This window comes from Grammomys surdaster, unplaced genomic scaffold, assembly GCF_004785775.1.
Source record: "Grammomys surdaster isolate TR1022 unplaced genomic scaffold, NIH_TR_1.0 125941, whole genome shotgun sequence".
In the NCBI taxonomy this organism is placed as follows: Eukaryota; Metazoa; Chordata; class Mammalia; order Rodentia; family Muridae; genus Grammomys; species Grammomys surdaster.
The window spans coordinates 1614900-1638296 of record NW_021620763.1 but is presented as its reverse complement, the minus strand read 5'-3'; the positions used below and the strand labels follow the sequence as shown (position 1 = coordinate 1638296).

At 46.0% G+C, this 23397-nt stretch overlaps 1 protein-coding gene across 1 annotated transcript in view; it reads right to left on the bottom strand.

The window, feature by feature from the left end:
- Vangl1 (VANGL planar cell polarity protein 1) overlaps window positions 1–22963 on the bottom strand; it is a 49689-nt gene extending 26726 nt beyond the window's left edge. Inside the window, exons 1-4 of the mRNA XM_028753027.1 lie at window positions 22861–22963; window positions 15119–15311; window positions 7542–7680; window positions 2074–2681 (exon numbers count right to left, since the gene is read on the bottom strand). Coding sequence (XP_028608860.1) covers window positions 2074–2681; window positions 7542–7680; window positions 15119–15189 — 818 coding nt within the window. The 5' untranslated portion in view covers window positions 15190–15311; window positions 22861–22963. The remainder of the gene's footprint in view (window positions 1–2073; window positions 2682–7541; window positions 7681–15118; window positions 15312–22860) is intronic.
- Between the last annotated feature and the right edge of the window lie 434 nt (window positions 22964–23397).

Genomic DNA, 23397 nt, shown 5'->3' with positions numbered 1-23397 from the left:
AACTTTAAAAAGCTTTTCATTTGGGGACTTAGAGTTTCAGAGGTTTAGAGTCCATAGCCATGACGGACATGGCAGGGAGCACGCGGCTGAGAGCTTACATCTCTCAGGCAGAGGCAGAAAGAAGACAGAGATGATTGGAAATAATAAATAAATGGAAATAGATGGAAACCTCAAAGCCCACCCTCATTGACGTACTCCTCCAACAAGGCCACACCTCCTAATCCTTCTCAGATAGTTCCACCAACTGGGGACCATGCATTCGATGCATGAGCCTATGGGGCCCATTCTCATTCAAACTGCCACAGTGGATCAATCACCCAGGAACCACATGGCTGCCAACTGTGGGTCATGCTCCACGCCAGGCACCAAGGATGCCATGTGGAATAGGACACAGCTTGCATCATTAGGGATCTCAAAATATACGGAAGGAAATGGAAGAGTAAGATACTGCATGGAGGGAGAGATGTCATAACTGGGCCTCATTCAGCCCAGCCACATGACATTCAAGGGATAGCAAATAGAGCTGCATGTTTTGTGTTGTCTGAACTACTTACACCCTTGACCCCAGCTCTATATCTATAACACTGGGATTAATAAAATTACACAAGATTTTACAGTGATAACCATCACAGAGAGCTTACCTTCATTTATTTATAAAACAAACAAAAAGACTCTCACCCTTTGAGTTAACCATGCAATGATGCACTAAAATTATGCCCAGTTATGAGGTTTAACCTTTCTCATATTACACAAACATTTTTGAAACACTAAGTCCTTAAACACTTGTAGTCTATAGCTAGTGTCTGACTCTTCCCCCCCCCCCCCTTTCTCTCTCCAGGTTTCTTTGTGTAACCCTGGCAGGTCTGGTACTCACTCTGTAGACAAGGCTGGCTTTGAATTCACAGAAATCTGCCTGCCTCAGCCTCCTGATGCTGGGATTAAAGCCGTGAACCAAAAACACTGACTAGAGACTGAGTCTTTGTTAGTCACTAGGGTGAGTATATAATTGACTGACCAAACCCAGGTGGTCTCTGAGAGCAGACACAAAAAGGAGGAGCTAACAATCCCACTGAGGTACCAAGGTAAACTAGAGGCGCCATTTTTTAAAATACCATTATATTTTTGAATACTGAGTTCAAGAGTGTAATGTATACTTGTATAAAGTGATACATTTCATAATGATGATTTTGAAAAACATCATGTACTTAACTATATTCACTAACTCAAAATACCCATGGCCCTTTCCTATTTCTCCTCCCATCCTGGATCTCCAGTTTCCTTTCCTAAATAGAGCTCCTTCTATTTTCATGAGTATGTATCATAAATAGATCTTCTTCTATTTTATTTGTATGTGTCATACATACATATCTATGTATGTATCATATATATGTATCACATATACATGATATATACATGTGTGTGTGTGTATGTATGTATATACATATAAAACTTAGGTTCTGCATGAGAGAAAATGTGATTATCTGTCTTGTAGGTCTAGCTTTATTTAACATGATCACACCAATTCTATCCATTTTTATTCTTCTTTATAGCTAAATGAAACTCTAATACATATGTATGTATATATACATACTTACACACACACACACACATATATATACATATATATATACATATATATATATATATGTATATATATCGCTTTTTTTAATTCATTCATCTGCTGGTAGACAACTAGGATGATTCCAAAACTTGGCTACCGTAAATACCTGATGCATCATTTTGGACAGAATGGAAGTACTAGTTGCTACATCCATTATCCCTAAGCCAAGTTCACAGTCAAGGTAGATAGCGATCATTATGTCTATCTCTGGGAACTGCCATTGAGGTAGAGGGTGAGTCCAGCAAAACCCTGAACCTAGCTGAGAGCCCCACTGTAAAGGTGTGGATACCCCACAGCTCATACTGCTCCGACTAAAATCTGAGAAGGGTTAGGCTCCAGACTTAGACTCTGCCTCTAAGACTTCACCTCACCCCTGCCGACTAATAACCAGCGGTCTTCTAAAGTTATTGGTCATCCTTTCTGCTTACTCAATGTGCACGCAAGCCCCTTACCTCAGGTGTCCCAAGCTGTAGAAGCGAGACTCTCCATCGGTGGAGCGGACCACCTGCAGTGTGAACATGGGTTGCAGCTGCCTCAGCTCCAGCAGGACTATGGCAAGATAGTGGATGAAAAGCAGCGCATCCACAAGAGAGACTGCATATTGCACGATGTCTTTGTAATTCTGGTCCCGAGAGTCCAAAATTCGGACCCCATAAAAAAGCCAATAAGAAACCACAAAAAGAAAGATAAGGACCAATAACAGCGCTCGGAACACAAACACCCGCGGCACATCTGCTCTTTGCTTTCGGAAGAAAAGTGCCCAGGTTCCGATGAGCAGGATAAGCAGTTTGAAAGACATGGAAATGAGAAGTCCCTCACAAATGGCGCCACAGGGTTTCAGCTCCTCCCTCCACAGGATCTGGGGTAGCAGGATGAAGGCAATGGGGGTGAGGAAGACGAGTAGTCCAAGGAACGAGGCAACGGTGAGGCCGAGATAGCGCTTGCAGTCCAGCCCCACACTGTCCTCCATGTCTTTGCTAATCCTGGCAATGTCCTCCTGGGATATACTGTGCTCTGAGGTGCCCGTGATGGCTGTGGTGGTCTCTCCCCAGTTGTCATCCTGATGACAGAGAAGACAATGAGGGTGATTTATAAAAGCCACAACAAAATAAAACACTTCAGTTACCCAACTTTCTTGGAAATGTACCTAGGATTACATTTTTAACTGTAGGTATTTTCATTGAAATTCTGGGTCTGGGTCTTTCTGCTCTGACATGATAGTAGCTGTTAGACTGCGCTGGGATGACTCCTCTACAGAATAGCCACCCTTCCAGCAGTAAACCCCTCCCATGCTAAGTTCTAGGCTTCCAAAGCCCAAATCTAGACCCTGCAGTAGCTCCACAGATTGAGAGCATAAAACAGGAATTCCCATCACAGAGGGCAAACTCACCCACGGCTGAAACACATTACCTAGATTTCTGTGTGACATTTATAGGACTCGCTTCAGTAAGGAGCAGCATTAAGAATTCTTTGACATCATTTCTCACTGACTAAATAAAGAAAATTCAAAACTTTATGGCCAGAAGAGCTCAAAAATTCTTTCTAGAACATGTTTTCATAATAAACGAGTGAGGGCATAGGAATATCGGGGTTACTATATCTTTAACTTCATTACTTTCTCCTTTAGTGCTTCTAGGCAGTTGCTGGTGTGGGCACTTGGTCTGTTCATTCAACAAGAGTCTGTTGCTAGGCTGTCAAATGCTTCTGCTGTTTCACTGGAAACTAGGACGCCATCTCAACAGAGCCAGGGAGCAGCAGAAACCATGTGAGCTCCACGCATATGATTTAACTAGGAAAAATATCCCATTTAGAGCAAAGTGTTGGAATGAGGACATCGCCTTAGGATAGACGAAGTTTCAGTTCACAGATAAAGCCAGAACATAGATCACTCATAACCAAACAAACCACTTCACACTCATATGTGGATCCTAGCGGTGAATCTTTGGATTTGTGTCCTTATTTGGAGTAGTCGTAGAATCTGAGAAGCTAGAGAGGGGACCCTTGATGGAGGGGAGAAACAAAGGTCTTAAAGGGAGAGATTGTAGGACACAGGTTATAGGAAGGGGAAAGGGGAGATGGAAGGGAAATTTAAGTGGGGAGAGGAGATTGGGGAAGCGATAACTACTATTTTATAAACTTCACATATACATATATTCATATAAAAGACTCTAATTGGAATCACCCTACACAAGGCATAAAGTTCCTCCCAGAAGGCTCAGATTACCAAATAAAAAGCTCAGTGTTGGATGTGTCCACCAGAACTCAATATTAAGACCTTACTGCTGAAGACAGCACACACTCTGGTCATAGGAAACGGAGAAATCAAGTAGGTACTGACAAGGAATCTCCCTCCCTGCTGGCTAGTTTCCACAGTAGAGTGGGAGAGTCATCAGTAGCCTTACTCACTGTGAACTCTCTGAGCTACAATAATGACCAGTGTGGGAAGCTATGTTCATGGCTGTAATAGTGGCATGAGCGTTATGATGGTAACCAACTGCTTTCTGTCTATATTTAAAGCCTGCTCCACAAGAGGAAGCATACCTAGTTCTGTACATTTGGTCAAGAATCCATGGCTGGGGAGCTCACAGATCTCAGTGGTATACCATTACCATTATTCTGCTAAACAGTCATAATACATCTCTCTACCTAGAGGTTAGTGTAGCTCTCAGATCTCATCAGAAAGGTTTCTCTGTAAAGTAGAAGGCAACTAATACAGAAATTCAGAACCAGTTACATTAAAAGGAAAAGTGAGTCAGTCACAAATGGGGCATCTGTGTGAGGGCCAGGGACCCTTGCAGAGGAGGGGGATGAAAGAGTATAAGGGTCAGAATTCAGGGAGGACCCAGGAAAAAGAGTATCTTTGGGGACATGATAGGATGTTGCACTCATGAATTCACAGCAGCTGTGGCTGCTTGCACAAAAAAACAACTCAGTTAACAATCCAGCATGGAGTGGGAAAGCTCTCATGAGTCCCCATGCCTAACTGAGGAGCTAATAACAGTTCATGGATTCTGGGGGAGGGAGAGTCGGTTTGGTTTTCTTTAAAGGTTTGGCCCATGGCAGGTCGACAATAATCCGGTGGATGACTCAGACTGACACATAGATTGGACTAGGTTAGTGCTTAAAATTGGACATAGAACTGGGAGCAGGTGAGAAGGTGAGGGTGGATCTGGGAGAAACTATTAGGAGGAGTGAATATGATAAAAATATATCCTAAGCATGTATGAAATTCTAAAATAATTACTACATTTAATTTTTAAAAGATCCAGGAAAAGAAATATTGTTTTATCATTAAAAAAATATAACTTATGAAGACATGAGCAATGTTGGAAGTGGGTAGTAAAGATTTCAACCTAGGGACACAGAGGCCATCAACTTAGGAAGTCAGAAGTATCACAGAGCATGAGAGAACCACAGACAATAGTTAGAAGTAGCCAGCTCCCACAGGCACTGCTGGTAGAAGTTTAAGATGGTTTAACACCACCCGAAAACTAGCCTGACACTTTCCCAGTGATTTAGATATGCATTTAATTATACAAACCAGCAATCCGACTGCTTGATTTTTATCAAAATTTAATGGAAAAATGCCCACGAAAGACCTATAAAAATATTCACAAGAGCATAATCCATCATAGTTAGAATGTGTGTACCTCAAATGTCCACTCACCAGAACAGATACCAAACTGTGGTCAATTCAGTGGAACACTATTCAGCAAAAATAATAAAGAGTGAACTGTTGAGACATATAGAAGATGGATAAATATCAAAATCATCATGCTGAGTGGGGAAAAACTCGTATGATTCCAATTATATTCAACTCTACAACAGGCAAAACCAATCCACTGAGATGGAAATCGAAACAGCAGTTGCCTCGGAGAGGTGGAGATGGGGGTAGGGATCAACTAGGAAGAGGGAGGAGGGTTTTTGTGCTGAGGGATGTGGGTTCATCTGTTAAAATTTATCAAAGTATACCCTTGAGAACTATTTGGTTTCTGTGTGTAAGTACATCAACAAGAGAAAACAAACCACAAAGTCATACAACTTGCTTTAATATGAGTTCACAGGCTATAGAAAACAGTTGGCTTCGTAGTAATTGTCTCAGAGAAGCAAATGCTAGATTCTACACATGTGATTGATAAATCCCTGCTGAGGTAAGCATTACTAATATCATGTGGACATTCTGTTGTGTAATATCACTGCTCTGACTCAGCTGTGTATCAACTTCCTGCCAGTGCACTGCTAACCAAATCTCTGTTCATTTTAAGGACATATGTACATCTTTGACTAAAAAAGTGGGCTCTGCAAAGGCTTCTTTCAAAATTGAGGTCTTCAGGGGTTGAGGAGGGTGGGAAACGGATCTGAACTTGACCAATCTAATTCCTTAGATTCTTAGAAGCAGGGGACAACAAAAGTTTAATTACCCAAATTGACAGAGCGGCTGAAACATACAACCTCCAAAGGTTTCCTTATCACACCATCAGGCTGTAAGCATCACACCATCCTGCTGTAAGCATCAACAGCTTCCCAGGGAACTCAGGGTACAAAGAAGGAAATGCTTTTCACAGTGGGTTACTAGCACCCCGCAATATCCACCTAGGAGGAAACTGGCCTGTTAAGCTTTTAAGAATGATCTGGTCCTAAGACTGACCACATCTATCCCTCATCCATCCATCCATCCATCCATCCATCCATCCATCCATCCATCCGTCCATCTACCTTCCTAAAACCAAAGCAAGCAGCACAAGAGCATTAAAGGAATTTGCTCACTACTGAACAAACCTCACATTTAGTGGGGAAGCATAGTTATGAGTCTTAACGGCATCTGTATCTTGGAGGGAATGTAGTTCCAGTCTTCCTATGTGATTACCAATCTCTCTCAGGTGTGCACGGATACATGCTTATCTCTGTTCCAGTATCTTTATAGCTGTGTATTCCTACATTGCTTTGTTTATATGAGGCAAGGCTGGGCATGCAACATTTCAGGAGATGTGGAGGGGAAGGCAGTACAAACATACTTCTGAGTATAGCTCACACATTTATTTAAATCAACTAGGCTGCCAAACAGTTGGGACTCAAAGACAATCCCACACAACTTTCTTTTATTTCTTAAGTAATAAAGTGCTGATGTTTTAAATCTGATTGACTTCATTTGAAGTCCTAATGCTAATATTACTTAAACATGCAAGGCCTAGCAACCCCAAATTCCTGCAGTCCTGAGTGGTCGCAGTCTGGACCAGAGAAGCTGCTGGATTTTGACAGATGAAATGTATTCTCCAGATTTGTCTCAGTCCCAACTTGTGGCCTTGACACTGATGTACCTCAAAGACCACCATTAACCCTAAAGTTTACTGGATGTACTTCTGCCTTGATCTTTGACTCAGTATTATCTCATTCACCCAGATCTCCATGCTTTCCATCTAAGGACCAAGGCCTTGATTTCTTTCAGATACCTAGTTTCTCGCTGACTCTTTGAGTCAATGTTAAGCATTCCCTGATGGTGCATTTTTTGTTCTGTTTTTGTTTTGTTTTGGTTTGGTTGTTTGTTTTTGAGCGAGTTTCCTGCCTTCTCCAGTCTTGCTCCATTTTGGAATGAGTCTCCAGGGACTGACTCTTGCCTGTAACTTTTCCATTTTCTGACCTGTCATCAGCCAAGATGGCTTCTTGCCAACATCATTCAAAGGAGGCTATCCAATCTTAGGGTAGAAAGGCCACCACCAAGTCCCCTCTCCCCCTGCTCCAGCTCTTTAATGGTAGGACATGTTGTCTTTAGACCAACAAGAAAACCAGAGAAGTAGATAAACTCATTACGATGCTAGAAAAACGAAGATTAAAAACCCAAGAGAACTTAGTGCAACAAGACTTAGGAAAACGTTTGCTGGAGAGGAGCCGGCTGGCTTACAGCAGGGCCTTTGATCCTCACCTGAACTTCCTCTGTGCCGGTACAGGCAGAGTCATTTGCCAGCAGGGGTTCTCCAGTGGGAGCCTGGATGGTGACAGACTTTTCTGACCCTCTGCCATCTTTATTCCGTGGTGATTTGTGTCTTTCTCTTGTTCTTTCCCTGGGGGGAAATAATTGGATAATCAGACATTAAATTTATGCCAGGTTAATTACTCTCTAGTTCACTGGAAAATAAATTTTATTTTGACTTTAGGAAAATTCTGTGCCTATACCCCACCCCTCACACTGCATCCATACCTATCCATCCCCACAGCCTGCCAGGAGTAAGATTGTCTTAAATTTCCCAACTAAGTATTTTCAAAACAAAGACTGCTGCTCCTCCACCAACAATGGTCACATTTTTTCAGAGCCTAGTTTTAGAAAGCCTATGGCTGGGGCACATTTTACTATAACAATTACACAATTGCTTTGGTTATCATTTGCCTAAACTAATTAGGGATTTTTTTTACTGGACAAACAAGACACTGTATCATATCTAAACTTTGATCTGAAAAAAAGAAAGAAGGAAAAGAAAAAAAAAAGAAATCTGGGACATGATATCACCCTACAGTTTGGGACAAGAAGAGAAGAAAGGAAATCCTAAACCAGGACAGAGAATCCCGTACTTGTCTTTCTTACAAATTCAACATGAAAAGCCATTCTGTGGGTTTTGACTGAGCTCAAAGACACCCATAGAAACAAAAAAGGTGAAACAAATGTTCCCAAGGGGTGTGTGTCCCAGGCCACCTAAGAGAAGCAGGCTTCCTGTACTTCCACTCCAGAGGAACTTTGTGGGTGGTCTTCCAGAGACAGTGGGAGGACACCCTGCTGTTCAGTCTTAAAACTACAAAAGGCCTCAGCCTCAGTGGCCAAGCCCTAGAGGTCACAAGCTAGTCAATGAGCAGTAAAGGAGAGGGCAGCAAAGCAGCCTGCACTGGCAAAAGTCAGTGTGTCCCTGTGGCCTCCTGTCTCCATGTGCGACCTGACATCAGTTTTTCCCATACCCTCCTGTCCTCGTGCCCAAAGTTTCCCATTCTGTGTGCAAAGTCAGACAGTCAGCTCTCCCATGTGTGACCTTGTACAGGTGGCTTGACTTCAGTTTCCCTTTGGGAGGAACGGAATGGGGGCCACGGTGCCACATACACAAGGGAAAACGCATGTGCTCAGTACAGGGGCGTGGAGTGAGCGCCCAATATACAGCAGCCATCATTAGCCAATGGCAAAAAATGGTGTCTGAGCTTTGTGAAGAAGAGTGTGATATCCCAGAGCGTGTGATGTCCTGGAGAGAAGGGCACAAAAGAGCCATGGGCACACCATGGGCACACCATGGGCATACCACCAAACCCTCTTCCCCACTGCAAATGTATCTCCTACTACCCTACTACTTAGCAACAACAAAGAACCCCTAAAACAAATCAAATGCATAGCAGATCTACTGCCAGACTCCTATCTTGGGAACTCCCTCCCTTGGATAAGTATTGGATAATTCCTTCAAGGAACAAAGGATTTCCCGTGGCATACGGTTTTTCAATGACAATAGCTCCATTCTTAGCCATAACTAGAAATAGATGTGTTCTGGTTAGCTGTGTGTGGTTCCAGACTGGCAACTGGGGGCCAGTAAAATAAGCAGAGAATCTGACTGTTCACCCAGAGCTGTATCGAATGATGTCACTCCCCCCTCCCCGCCCCGCCCCCTTTATACAGCACTTGGCTGGGCTTGTGACTCTATTAGCTCCATTCAATTCTAACAAATGATTCTGAGGCCAGTATTACTGCCCCATCTCACAGATGAGAGAACTAAGGCTCAGGGGGAGTTTAAGCACCTTCCAAAAGTTGTGGTAATAAGCAGAACAGGAACTGATGCCAAATCTGTTGCCACTATTTCTACTCAGTCACTATGTGACATTGTTTTGAGGAACAATTTGATTTTTTTTAAAAATTAGCATATAAAATTATATAAAACAATGAGATTTTACTATACTTTTTATATATAAAGATAATATACTTTGGTCAGGTTCACCCTTCTTTACCCTCCCCCACTGGTCCCCTTTCTTTCCTAAATCTCCAGAAGTTGGTGATGTCATAGAGTCAATATTCCTAGCTCTCATCTTCACACCCCTATACAGTCGCACTGCTGGAGCTATGAAATGGCTGTGGCCATGGATAGCCTTAGCTGTGTGTACTGGGTTGTCCAAAGCCAGCACTCCGAAGGGTATTCTCTGTGAGCAACAGTAAGCAGTGTAGGAGATTCCTGCTCCCAGCTTGCTGTCTTCAGAGTGAATTTTAGGCTAGGTCTAGAACTGTTAATACACCAGGTCCCACCTGCAGCCAGCTGGATGGCCCTGGAACGATCCCCACCCCTTCCACTTCCCCTGTGATTCTCCATTTCTCACTCTTCTTGGCCATCAGCCTAGTCACATGCTTATCTAACCTGGCTCTCTCTATTGAAAATTCCCGTAGGTCAAATCCTGTGACAGCAAAGATTCTACTAAAACAAAATCCTTTTGCTTTGTGCCAGTTCCTGATTCCTGAACATCAAGGGGGTGAAAAGCAGGTGGAAACCAACCAGAACTAAAAATGACTGCACTCCTCTCCCCTGAGCCACCCAGCTGGGTTCTTAAAGGACCCAAGAGCTCTAAGATGGGAACGTCTTGTTTGTTTCACCTCGGATAACACCTGAAGTAAATCAGGTAAGAATGTCTTGTATAGGAGGCCAAGGACCTGCCCCTCTACACCAGTGCTCTCACCTCTCAGGTTCCTAGTGCAGACAAACCACCAGAGGTGCAGAGATTGGGTGGCCCTGCCCTCAGACAATTTGTCTGGGAGGGAGATGAGACAGGAATCGACATTTTCTCACCAGCACCCCAGGTCATCAGGATGCAGGTGATGCAAGGATTGTTCCGAAGACTTTCCCATCCCATGTTTCTGGGGAGGCTGTGGGAATTCCTACTTAGAAGTTTGTGTGTATGTAAACACCATGTGAATGGCAGAGGATCAAAATCATGGGTAGCACCGTAATACACAGTGTGTCATTATTAACATAGTAGGGCTGAAGAGATGGCTCTCCTAGAAGATCTGAGTTCTGTTCCCAGCATCCCATATCCAGAGGCTGGCAAATACCTGTAATTCCAGTTCCTGGGTTCCATCGGCACCTGAAAACACTTGCACAGACCCACGCATGTAAATAATAAAAACAACCCTTTTCTTTTTAGTGCATGGATAAAGAACAGCACTAATGAATGAGTATAAACCAGAATAATGAGGGTCCTATCAGTGCTGCACCAAGAAAGCTGCTCCTTGAATTACCTCACCGTGGAAGGGAGTGAGACTCACCACATGGCAGTTACAGAAATCACTGCTGTTAGTTACTGCTCTGGGCAGGTCTCCAAGCCAAGCCCGGACTTAGCAGTGATGTCCAAGAAAAACACTGTTGATCATCCATCCATCCAGTGCTTTCTAGTCTGTAGAACTATGAAACTCTGAGAGGTCACTTGACTGTAGAACATACCTAAACACTCATTCCTGTAGCTGTAGAGGCAGTAACGGGGAGGGAGATGCAGCTCAGGCAGTAGAGTGCTTGCCTAGCATTCCTGAAGCCCTGGGTTCAATCCCTAACACTGCATAAACCAGACATAATGGTGCACACCTGTGACCCTTGGTGACATGCAGAATTTGAGGCCAGCTTGGGATAGCAAATTGACAATGTAAGTTTAAGGGACATCTATCTATGGCTGCCCATTATCCTAGGAGAGGGTTCCCCAGTGATGAAGATGTGTCGAAGAGTGTAGAAAGAAGAGTCCAGGGGGAGTAAACAGTTTAATAAACCAATAAATAGAGCATTAGGACACAGGCAAGATTTAACTGCCTAAGTGGTCAGGATCACCTGGGGGCCCTTTTCTGGGGAGCCTCATCACCCACAGGACTCTGTGTCTTTATCGTTAACTCTGTCTTCCTGCTTCCTTGGCCCACAGCAGTAAAGATAAGTCTATCAGTGCAAAGATAATTCTGTCAGTGCTGTCAGTGCAGAGATAAGTGTATCTGTGCACTGTATGCACGCATGCATGAGAGGGTGGGGAGAACAAGTTGTAGCATGCAAGAGGCAACTGTGTGCGCAGGTAAATGCATCATCATTTAGGTAATTTGTTAGCTGAGCCCTGGGGAGCTGCTGCAACCCCCCCCCCCCCAAGTCTAGCTGGAATGCCTGCAGTTCCCACACTGTCCCTACTTACAGTCAGCATTTCCTGGGCAGGCCATTTCCTCCAGCTCTGTTGCTTGTCTGTTTCTAAATGGGGAAAGCCATTCCCCCTTCCCCTCCCCCTCTTACTCCTCCCTTTCCTCCTCTCCCATCACCCACTCACTACCTGTCCTCCCACTGGGGGTGGAACAAACAGGCTCTGAGTCCTAGGAATCTGCCACTGCCCTGGCAGCCCTTTAGAACAATGCATTTTATAGCACATTAGTCACGTTCCCTTTCAAAGGTGACATTCTCTTCCGAAGGACCTGCAAGCCTGAGACTTGCAGAGGGGCTTCCTAGCCTGCCGGTATCTGGGAACCATGTTCCTCCCTGTGCCTCAGTGTCACCACCTATAAAACAGAGCTCCCAACTCTCGCTCTGCTAGAACTGTTGTAAGCATGGGAGAGAGGGACCATGAGGGGCCTTGAAGGTACTCCCCAAATGATGCTTAGTGCTTCCAGCTGCTGCTGACTGCAGTTTAGATGAGATTGGCTGTAGTCTGTACACTCTCTCAACAAAGCTAACTGGACACTCTCTGGGGGCTGCCAGGCATCAGAGACCTCTGTCAGAAAACAGGATTTGACAGTGGCCCACCCTCTATGACAGTCAGTGTCATCAGGTACCTCATTACTCCTTTCTGAGCTGGAGCTGTGCTAAAATTACCCAAAGACCAGGTCCCTTTCTTTTCCTACTCCTCCCTTTAAACTCCCCACAAACCATCAAGCAAAGAAGCCTTCACAGGGCACTCCTGGGACAAGACATGCCTGAGGCAGCTGGCTCTCAAGCCTGTGGAGGGCTCCTTCACTGTTGGATTCTCTTCTCGCCTTGGCTAAGCATTCCACAGAACCTACTGTGAGTGTATGACAACCTTTGCCCCTTAGTTCTTATGACCTCGGTGGTCCTCCCTCAGACGACTCAATGCAACAGGAGGCGTGGGGGCTTCAAAGATCCACCAAGAGCACACACAGCCCCACAGCTCACATCCCTCCCTCAGTGCCACTTGGAATAGGCACTGGGCAATATTCCCTGAGCACCTGCTGAGAAGCTGCAGCTCCACTCAGCCCTCCTCTCGGTAGGCACTCTGCAAGGTTCCTTCATCAATTGATTAAAAGCCTCAGCTCCAACTCACATTTGCCAAGTACTTTCCACAGGGATCAAGACAGAACTAAGCGTTCTGCATGTCATCTTAATTGAAAGTTATAGTCTCTTACAGTTCCCATAACAGCACTAGAGAATCCATTTCTGAGTCCCCAGGAGTTCCAGGGAAGCAGCAGCAAGCAGCAATGGGCCTTCAAGTCTTGGTGGGTGTGCAGATGAAAGAAGCCAGAGTTGGCTCCATTCAGAATTCTGCAAGCCATCCTCTCCTACTTACTCCCAGCCCCAAAGGAAACCCAAATTCCTATTCATACCATCTGGAAGAGGAAGCCCAACACCCCAGTAAGCCAGCTGCTTTTTCCAGTTAGGCTCAAAAAGCAGGTATTTGAAAACAGCTGTTTCTGGTATTTTACAATAAATCTGTCAAGTTTGTTCACTGATCGAAATCTGTGATTATTTTTAAAACCAGGGTTCTCTCTTGGAATCTGGGCTGTAGAGAGTCACTATAGGTCCCTGAAGCACCCACACATTCTGTCTTCACTGGAAAAAACGAGCTGAGCTCCAGCATAGCACACAAACAATGCAGGGATGATTAGAAAATAAAGCAAAGTTTCTAAAAGAACCAGACAGAAGCCTGTTTGCTTACAATAATGTCATCTCGAGAGCGTTATCTTTAAAGCCCTTTCCTTTATACTTTTATTCCACCTACTTTATTGTCTTAAAGACATGGTCTCACTGTGTAGCCCTGCCTGCCTACCTGGTCTGGGACTTTCTACTTGCTATGCAGACCAGGCTGGCCTCCAACTCACAAATATCTGCTTGCCTCTGCCCTCTGAGTGCTAGGATTAAAGGCCCCTGCCCCTTATCACTTTCACTTTTAAAAAAAATTCCAAAGTATAAATTTGTACATAAAAATAAAGTTTAAGTGTATATAACTCTCCATCCATTAGTCATCACTGCCACGAGCCCCTTCCCTGAAGATGCCACACCTGGTAGCTTGGGAAATACTTGCAGGCTCCTTTCCAGGTGTGGCCACCTACACAGAGTCCATGAAACATACATCTTACTCTGAAATCTCGCTCTGGGTACAGTTACTTATATAGTGATCTGCTCACAGAGAGAAGCAAACACCAGGACAGCCACCACTTCCCCACAGCACACAGCTGTGGTCACAGCTGGGTCTCTGAGCTGGGGTCAGATCTTACCTTTGAACAAAGGTGCTCAAACACCAAGACCGGAAATAGCATTAACATAGCTACAAGAGAGGGACCTCCTCCTAGGGGCCCGAGTTAATCATTTCCCATGTATATTTCATTCAGCCTTCACCAGGTCTAAAAGGAGGAGATCCCTATACCCATTTCACAGAGGAGACAACTCGTCAATTACGTTTTTATCCTGCACAGTGTAGTACCACCCATTTCATCATTTCTGTTCATTCATCCATTTATCTCTCCGAGACTCAGCGAGGACTCTGCCCCCCCAGAATGCACTTGGCCCTCTGAATAGCAATGAAGGGAGAATAGCAGAGAAAGGGGAATTTGGCCCCACTACTCAGTTTTCAAATCCTGACTCACTTGGAAGACTAGTTGAAGAGAAATCAGATGCCTGGCCAAGCAAGTATGTGCATGTGTGCATACGTGCGTGCTTACATGCATGTGTGTATGTGTGTCCATGTGTGTATATGTGTATTTGTATGTATCTCTATGTGTGTGTGTCCGTGGATGTGTGCATGTGTATATGTGTCCGGGTGTGTGCATCTGTGTGTGTGTGTCCGTGTGTGTGTCCGTGTGTGTGTGTGTGTGTCCCAGATAGCCTCAGGGCAGATGCTTAATATTCAGTGAGTCAGCAGCTTCAGGTGAAGCAACAAATTAACACCTGCTTTTTAACTTTCATTTACAGTATTGGTAGAGCTTGGAGAGAACACACACCTATAAGAAGTACTTAGAAATGAGAAACATTTCCACTGCCGGGGAAACTTTAATTTAAAACCAATTGTGAGAAATTAAGGCTATCAACTCTAATGGCAGCTATAAAGTGTAAATTGACAGTACAGTGATTCCCCAAGCATGCCAACGCCCTTACGGCCTGGCTTCTCATGCACCATTGGACTGAACCTTCAGCATCCTCAGTCCTTTAGGTGGGCTGTTGAAAACTGGTTTTCTAAGAGAAAGTTCTACCAACCTACAGGCGCTCTTACACAGAAGGATGGAGTGACTGATCACTTACATACCCTTGCCTGTGAGATTTTTTTGAGTGGCTTGAATAGTAGGAATATCCAGAATACGTGGATTCGGTATCCATAGCAATGGCAAGCTTCCTCTGATGAAGGAACAGGGGCTGTTCTCCCACGTGCAGTCTCACTTACTAGCTCTGAGGGCCTCTGAAGGCCTGAAGACTCAGAGACACTTCTCTTCAACGGTACTCTGTAAAGAGGAGAAAAAGGAGAGATTAATCCTCAAAGTCAAAGGGCTGAAAGATAAACCAACAACAGCCAGCTCTCCTCTGGGGTTCCTGTTATAGAATATGGGGTGAGCATAAAAGTCAAACCTCCAAATGCACCACTCACCCAGGAACAAGCATCACAGGTGTCTGAGAGGAAAGTGGGGTGTTACCAAGCTGGACCCCAACACAACAGGAGGAAGAAGGTTTGGGAGAGACCTGGGCACTGGGACATTTTTTTTCCCTGAGCACAGCCTTACTGCCCTCATGGCTTTGGTTTTAGAGTAGGACACCAACCCGTAGACTTACTCAGCGATTTGGCCGTCATTTTCAAAAGTCAATTTGTTTTTTCTTAATCTCTTTTGAGAAGTCAAACTCCTAGAAATTTGCCTTCAATAATTAAAACTCAACAACCACCATGGATGACTTTCTGCCTGTGATAATGAGGAGTCAGGAGCAATGTAAACACCTCCCCAAGCCAAGGAATAAACAGCTCGAAGAAAACAGGATTCAATCAAAGAAAATATCACATATCTGTACAAACTGACAATTACAAAGAACTGAGGTTTTAATAAGCAGGATATGGGATTGTAGGTAGCCAATGCATCTATAGAACGGTTGGAATGATGTAAAATAACTTACGGAAGGGCCGGGACCACAGGGGACATCAGTAACAGTGATTTATTAGTTACAAGGTCCTAGGTCCTTCCCCACTTCCCTCTAATATTGCTCTGCAATAAAAATAAATTAGAAACACTTTCAAGTACATTCCGGAGCCTCCACATGCTCAGCCTTCACTCCTAGAAAGTCAGCTCTAAAGTTCTGCCTCTTTCTGAACTGCCCTCCCTAGGCTGCTCTAGGCTCAACAGGGTTCCTGTTCCCCACCCTGCAGGGTCCCGGAGGCTAAAACTGCAAACAGAGCTAGAGAGATAAGTGGGAAGGAAAACAAAGGAATTGCAAAGGCCACACCCCTGCCCCAAAAGGGAGGAGATTCCAGCTCCCAGACCCCAGCAACAGCTAAGACCAGGAGACATTTCAAACTGGGAGCCCAGCTGGGCTTGGCAGTCTCATCTGTACACAGTTACACTGGTCTAGAGGCTAGAAGTAGTATTCTGTTACTTCCAAGGTGAAGAGAAAAAAATGTTTCTAAAGAGACCCTGTGCCTAGGGGTTACTCGCCCTGTCCTAGATGTCTCAACTAGTGACTTCACTTGCAATTTATCTTACTTACAGCACTAATTCTTCAAGGAAAAACAGCTCCTCACTATTGTGATCAAATACTAGAAACAATGAAAGGTCCCCAAACCCAAAGAATAGGTAGGAAACAAGGTTCAACTCTACCCAAATTAGCACATATTTGTAATAAATGATAGTTATGGAGTTAACTCCAAAGGCCTCCATGCACTCACTTATCCATTCCATATCCATGTTTCTAAGTGGCCAGAAGACCCTGCTCAGGAGTGCTATGGGCACAAAGCTACAACAGAGAACTGACTGCTCTCCTTGGCCCTGCTGGTGGCTGATTTCCATTTGATGGCATGTGTAGCATTTCTCCTCCAACCCTTGGCCCCCTTTTTCCCTATCAGGTTATTATTTAACAGCCTTCTGCCATCAAGAGCCGAAGCCTAGCCATGGGAAGCCTGGAGTCCAGCCCAAGCGGAGCCACCTGCGATCAGCCCCTTCTTTGCCTTCTTGAATCTCGCCTGCTTACTTGTCAATCAGGAATCCAAGCACCACACTGGCCACTATCTCCCAGGGTGAAGCTATGAACAGACACAGACTTGACTCACTTCCTAGCTCTAGGACCTCAGTCAAACGATGCGATCTCTTTGAAGTCCCGTCTATAAAATGTGAGCATCGGGAGTGCTTTGATGGCTATCTGAGCTGGCAGTGGTGATGGTACCCAGCATGGGCACCACATGCACCACATGGGGTGAGTAAAAGTGGATGGTCCCTTCGGTGGTTTCTAAACTCCAGGATCTCCTGTCTTTCTCAGCAAACAGAAAGCTTGGAGAACAGCAGGGTGGAGAGCCAGCACCTCCCTCCAGGCCATCCCACCCAAGATTCATCTGCTGCATGCAGAATGGGGCTGCCCCTTAGGCTGTCTGCTCACTCACCAGCTGTGTACTGCAGTTTAATCTCTCAGAGCTGTGGATTTTCCATCCAGTAAAAGAAAGGCAAGCAGCCTGCTTGGGGGTGATTATAAAGACTAAACATGAAACTAAGCAGGCATCTCTCAGAACATTAGCTTGGCTCCTGAGCCCAGTCTGAGTCTTTCTCTTCCTTTGGTCTCCCAGGGCTTTCAACAGCCATTCAATGAGCTCTCAGCACGCTACACTCTCCCTTCCTTTCTGCTCTGGCCTGTGCTCTTTTCTCACTGGCCTTTGGCTGGCAGACAACCAACCTTAAGAGGTACAGTCAGGATCTAGGGGCAAAGCACAAAACAATCTTCTTTCCTTGTTACCCAATAGCGGGACTCTTGGTTGACCTGCAGATTCCAAGGCTTGGCACCTTTTTCAGGAAACTGACCATTCTTCTCTAGACTCATAATTAACCCCTCTCATCCTGATGAGTGTTTCTGCACCCCGGCCTATCATGCCTGTCCTAGATGGTTCTCTCCCACAGTTCCAGCCGATGCTCACTAGAGAGGGGAATCTATATGTGTGATCCCTCCCTTCTTTCCTCCCTAATGCCACCATATCTGCCATCTTTTCACAGCCACTGAAGAAGCTCTTAGTTGGCCAGAGACTGCCTTGACTCAAACCTAACATATCCTTACCCTCTTTCTGCAGGCCCTTCGTACACCATTGATTTGCCTCCATATTTAATGAGTAGCCACCAGACCCTGCTCAGTGATGCTAGGGAGATGGCTTCAACTGGGGCAAATGACCTGACCTCATTAAGCTTTGCTGACTAGTTTGATGGCATGTGTGCTGATCCTTCTCCTCTGGCACTCTTCCTCCATCCTTCTATCAAGTTATCCCTTAATACTCAAGACACACCTTCTTCTTCTTCTCCATCTCTGGGGATAAACTCCTGAGTCAGGAGGAATGGCCCTCTCCCCCAAATATTCTAACCATAACAAACACTTCCTCAAAAACAAAGCCAAATGCTCCTTTTCCACTTGTTCAACTCTCTCCCGCAGCCACTCTCTGTGTCCTAAGATATTAGTCTTTCTAATATCTGCTTCCAGTGATGCTGCCATCCTGTCCAGTACACGGACCCACTCTGCTGTTTTGAACACTCTCTCCTGTTCACACGTGCATCCCACTGCCACCAAGCTCTGCTTGTCTGCGGGTCCTCCCCATCCTCTCCCAGTTCACAGCAAGGGGATAACCTAGAGAACATTGCCAGGCTCCCTCTCCTGCCCTGGCCCACACAGAGCCTAGTCCTCTCTTTCACCATGGTTACCAACTCTTGCCTCATCTAAGATCTGGGGGAGGAGTCAGGAAGTAAACTAATAAAAAGCAGAGTGAACTCCTTCCAGAAAGGGCTTGACCTCAGGTAAGGGCTCCCATTTGAGTTAGTAAAGACACATTATCTGATGCTTATCTCTGTGAGAATGCACAGAGAAACTAATACAACTCCTGACAGGGTCAGAAATGTTTATCTTTATCAGCAAAGACAATCAAGCAAGGGTAAGAAATTAATTTCCCTGGATAGCAACTAATGAATTGTTGTTGTGTCAAGAACGGAATACAGGCAGGGAGGAGAGCATAGGCAATCCTAGAACCTGCAAGGTCTATCACTGGCTCCTATATTGTGTTTGGTCCAGGTCAGGCAGCAGCCAGGCTCACCTAACCTCCTTGCTTCAAATCCTCCCATGGTATCCCCTGAACTTTAAAACATGGAATCTTCCATTTGATCAACAGTCTTGCCAGCTGTCCCAATTCCTTGGGGCCTGGTTCTTTCCAACCTCAGGACCCGAGCCCAGATCAGTATATCTGCTGAGACTCATTCTCTCATTTGGCTAATTCCTCTCAGTTTAAACATACTTCTTTTAGAGAGATCTTGCTGACCCTCCAGTTCACACATGGCCAGCCCACCATCTGCATTCTCCCGACACTTAGCTCTTCCAAGTCACACATTCACCTGTGTGATTATTGAGCATCAGGCTCTGAAGAGGCTCCTGGGGTGTAGGGACCATAGTCCTTTGTTTTCCTGGATGCTGACAAACAAGAGGCACCTAATAAATATTTGATGAATGAATGAATGAATGAATGAAAAGTCTTGTACCTATCTCACAACATGCAAGCATGCCTTTACCATAGAAGAAAGCTTACAGAGGGTAGATAAAACAAAGATTTCAGAACTATCCTGAACAAAGTGGCTCTGCTGGTGCAATGCACAGCTTATTCAGTAACAGAACATATAGTCCAGATGTGCTCAGGGAAGACCAACACCACTGTTGAAGCTAGTGCTCAAGAGCATCCTGCTCCAGTCTGGCTGGATCCGAGTACATCAAACCACACAGCATGGGAAACTCTGATGAGACAGCATCTTACAGTATGCAATGAATTTCCCTATCACCCTGTACTAAAACAAGCTGATAGTCAGTGACCCCAAGGAGAGTCTTCCCCTAAAGTTCCATCTACTCCTATAAAACACACAACTCCTACTTGAAAGAAAAACAGTGATGTGTGTGTGTGTGTGTGTGTGTGTGTGTGTGAGAGAGAGAGAGAGAGAGAGAGAGAGAGTATGGGAAATAACAGGTTATGATAATGACCATGGTAAACGTAAGCTAACTTTTATGAAAAGGAAGTTATAAAAACATCAACAGCTCCATGTAGAGCTATTAATTAAAGGGGCTCTGCCTGGGGAGGTAGTGAGTTACTGCATACGGTGTCCAGAGAATAGCATATGTGGGTTTACTTGGGTTAGGAAGGATGGTACAGAGGGAAGTGACGCGGCCTGAGCTTGGCTGTGTAAATCGTAAAGCATTACCCAAGTCTGCGACGTGAGGCTCTGCAGGCCTCAGATACCTGGGACGAGTCAATGATCCACTTCTAGCAACACAGCTCTTCAAGATGTATGGCTATGGCCACTGTCTACCAGGAGAGAAAAATGCCAGCCTCAGTTTACCTGGTTTGCCAATGAGTTCAACTCACATCCCTAGACTAGCTGCTGTTGGCAGGAGTCATTTATTACCTCTGGAACATTCCTGGCAGCTGGATAAAAATTGCTGAAGAGCTGTGGATGGCTACTGTATCTATGAAGCTTCAGACACAGACCATGGTACTCTAGGTGGGGTTTGGAGGGACAAGAGTGGAGATAGAGTAACAGAGGATGTAGGCAGTTTGCTTCTGGCTCCATAAGGACATAAACTATCAGAGTCCAGCCATAGCCACTGAATCTTGTCCTCCTTGTGGAATGTTAACTGGCCACAGTTAGCTCACTCCACAGAAACGGTGGCAGTTACAGTCCTTCATCAAGGGCTTCCTGTGTGTTAAGACTGAAGTCACTTGCATGAAAGAGCTCAGTCTTCAGAACAAGTCTTTCAGGGAGACACACTTGAATGTTATGGCACAGTTAATAGAACAAGGTCACACATACAAGCACATGCCCTGTATGGCTTTAACCTTCAGGAGACTGATTTCAGAGAGGATGGAAAGCTGAAAGCTATGCAGCAATTACCAGAATTGTTTGTTTACTTAGAGAAGAGGCAGGCAACAATAGTGAACTGTTCCCAACCACATATGACCTCACAAAGAATCCTGCCGCTCGACTCCTACTCATAGGTTCAGGTTCAGTAGAAGAGAGACTGCGTGTGTGTGTGTGGGGGGGGGGGCACTTTAAGAAGAAAGAAAATCTCAAGCGGCCTTCAGCCCAGGTGAGACCTATGATTATTAATCAGCGTGATGAGGCCCCCTCCAACCCAAACTACAGCAGATGCAATGCAAGGTGTGTCTTTAGATATACGTCAGGGGGAGAAACAGTACTTGCCACATTCAACACATTAATTCTTAAACCAACGGTGTCATGGAATTGTTGCTTGGTAAGGAAACTTTTCAATTTCCTGTACGGTTCCATCCTATTGCTCAAGAAATAAGACAATAAAAACTTTTTTGAGACTTGGCAGGCAGTCTCAAAAATATGACACTTCTCATTTTACTTACAAATGAAGTTGCCACCAAGTGACACTGTCAGCAGCTGTATCCCTGAAAATTTCACACTGGGTGTTTTGGCTAGTCATAGTGGGAGTCGCCAGCCTTTAGAAATGCTAAATGCTCCTGGATATTTCTTTGAAATGTAGAATAAAACAGTTTCCTCCCACACATCAAAGCCCCAACTATATCACACTGATTTAATTCAATTCTAAAAACTCTAATTAGTGGTTACATAAAATGGCTAATTATGCCTCCCTGAGTTCAGCCGGTTTCTGCCATCGCACTTACAGAGCCTAGGAGCTGTGTAATCAACACGCCCACTAGAAGGAGAAGGCTAATTAGTATTGTTGATTGGTGACATAACTTATAATATTTTTCAGCAAACCCTGTAAAACGTATAAACATGCCAGTGAACACACTAGTCTTCACAGCTAGGTTTTGGAATTCGCCTGTAAGGACACCCGCATCCTGACCACAGTCCCCTCAAACGGGTTCAAACTAACGCACGCGCCAACCACACAGCCTTCACGATAAAGAGCCCAGCCACCTCTCCGTGAGTTTCAGAAGGAGCTCATCTTCGCGTCTGGCGGTCTGAGCATCACACCCTATTTGGAGACATGAAAATTGAGATTGCCTGGTTTCAGCTCTCCCCTGCTCATCACTGAGCCACCAGGCTACGCCTCCGCCCCCACTCCTGCTTCCACCACCGACGCTTTTAAATTTTTATAAAGCTTCACACTTCTCTGGGCGCCCTGCTTGGGGGCAGTTTAATGACTGCAGGATGAAATAAGGTTCTACTGGTGTCAAAGGCTGCCCAGGCGCAGTGAAGTTGCCCAGGACAGGGACTCCTCCTTTGGCTGGGACTGGCTGCACGCCTCTGCTCCGCCCCGGCGCTTTTGAAAGTAAACTACCTGCCTGTTGCGCTCCGCGATGCGCAGCGGGCCGCGCCCCCAAGGCCTCCCGGGCTGCGGTTTTGTAAGCGAAGAGAGAAACACAAGCCAGCGCCGTTCATGTGCTCAGAGACCGGCCAGGTGACACCGGGCCCTAGCGGAGACCCCGGCCGCGTCTGCCCTGCAAGGCGCGTCCAGCCACTGGTTGCCTCCGACACGCCGTCATTCCCCGGCCGCCACCCCGGCACAGGCACTCAGGGGCGCACTCCAAAGGCTCGACAGGGCAATGGGGCTTCCGAGGTAGCGCAGGCTGCCCTAGGACTCCGAGCAGTGGAATAGAGCGGAGAGATCCCGGGACAGGGATGGAAGAACTCACGTCTCGGGAAGCACGACCTGGAAGAGCCCAGGGGTCTCCCGGCCCGAGGCCCCGGACCCCGATCGGACCTCTGGGGAGCAAGGACACCCGCAGTTGGCCCTGACCTCCCACCCAGCTCAGTTCCCGGCCGCCGCGCCGCGCCCGCCTCTCCCGCGACTCACCCCGGCGCCGGCCCGCCGCGCTCCACGCCCGCGCTCTCGGCTGCAGCGCCCCGGCTCCGCGGCCTGCGCTGGGCTGCAGTGAGGCACAGCCCCGCCGCGGCCGCTGCTCTCTGCTGCTTTCCGCTTCCTGTCCCGGCGCCGCCCCGCAGCCCCAGCCCAGCCCTGCTAGCCCGGCGCGGCCGCCAGCCAAGAGCTGCGAGCGCTGCGGGCCCCGCGGCCGGCCCGGCCCACCTGCAGCGGAGGGCGGGGCGGGGGCACGGACACACACACACACACACCACACTCGGCCTGGCCGGGGACTGACATCTCCCTTCCCATGTGGACCCACTAACACACAGTCCAACAAACCTCATCCTGAATTCCTGAATGAATATATGACGCAGGGGTTGATGTCTCCTCACTCAGCACCCAAACATATCCCCAAGATAACACACACACACACACACACACACACACACACACACACTTACAGTTGTGCATAAAATCCAAGCCCTCTCATTGTATGCCATCACTAAAGCTCCAATCCGGATATTCACG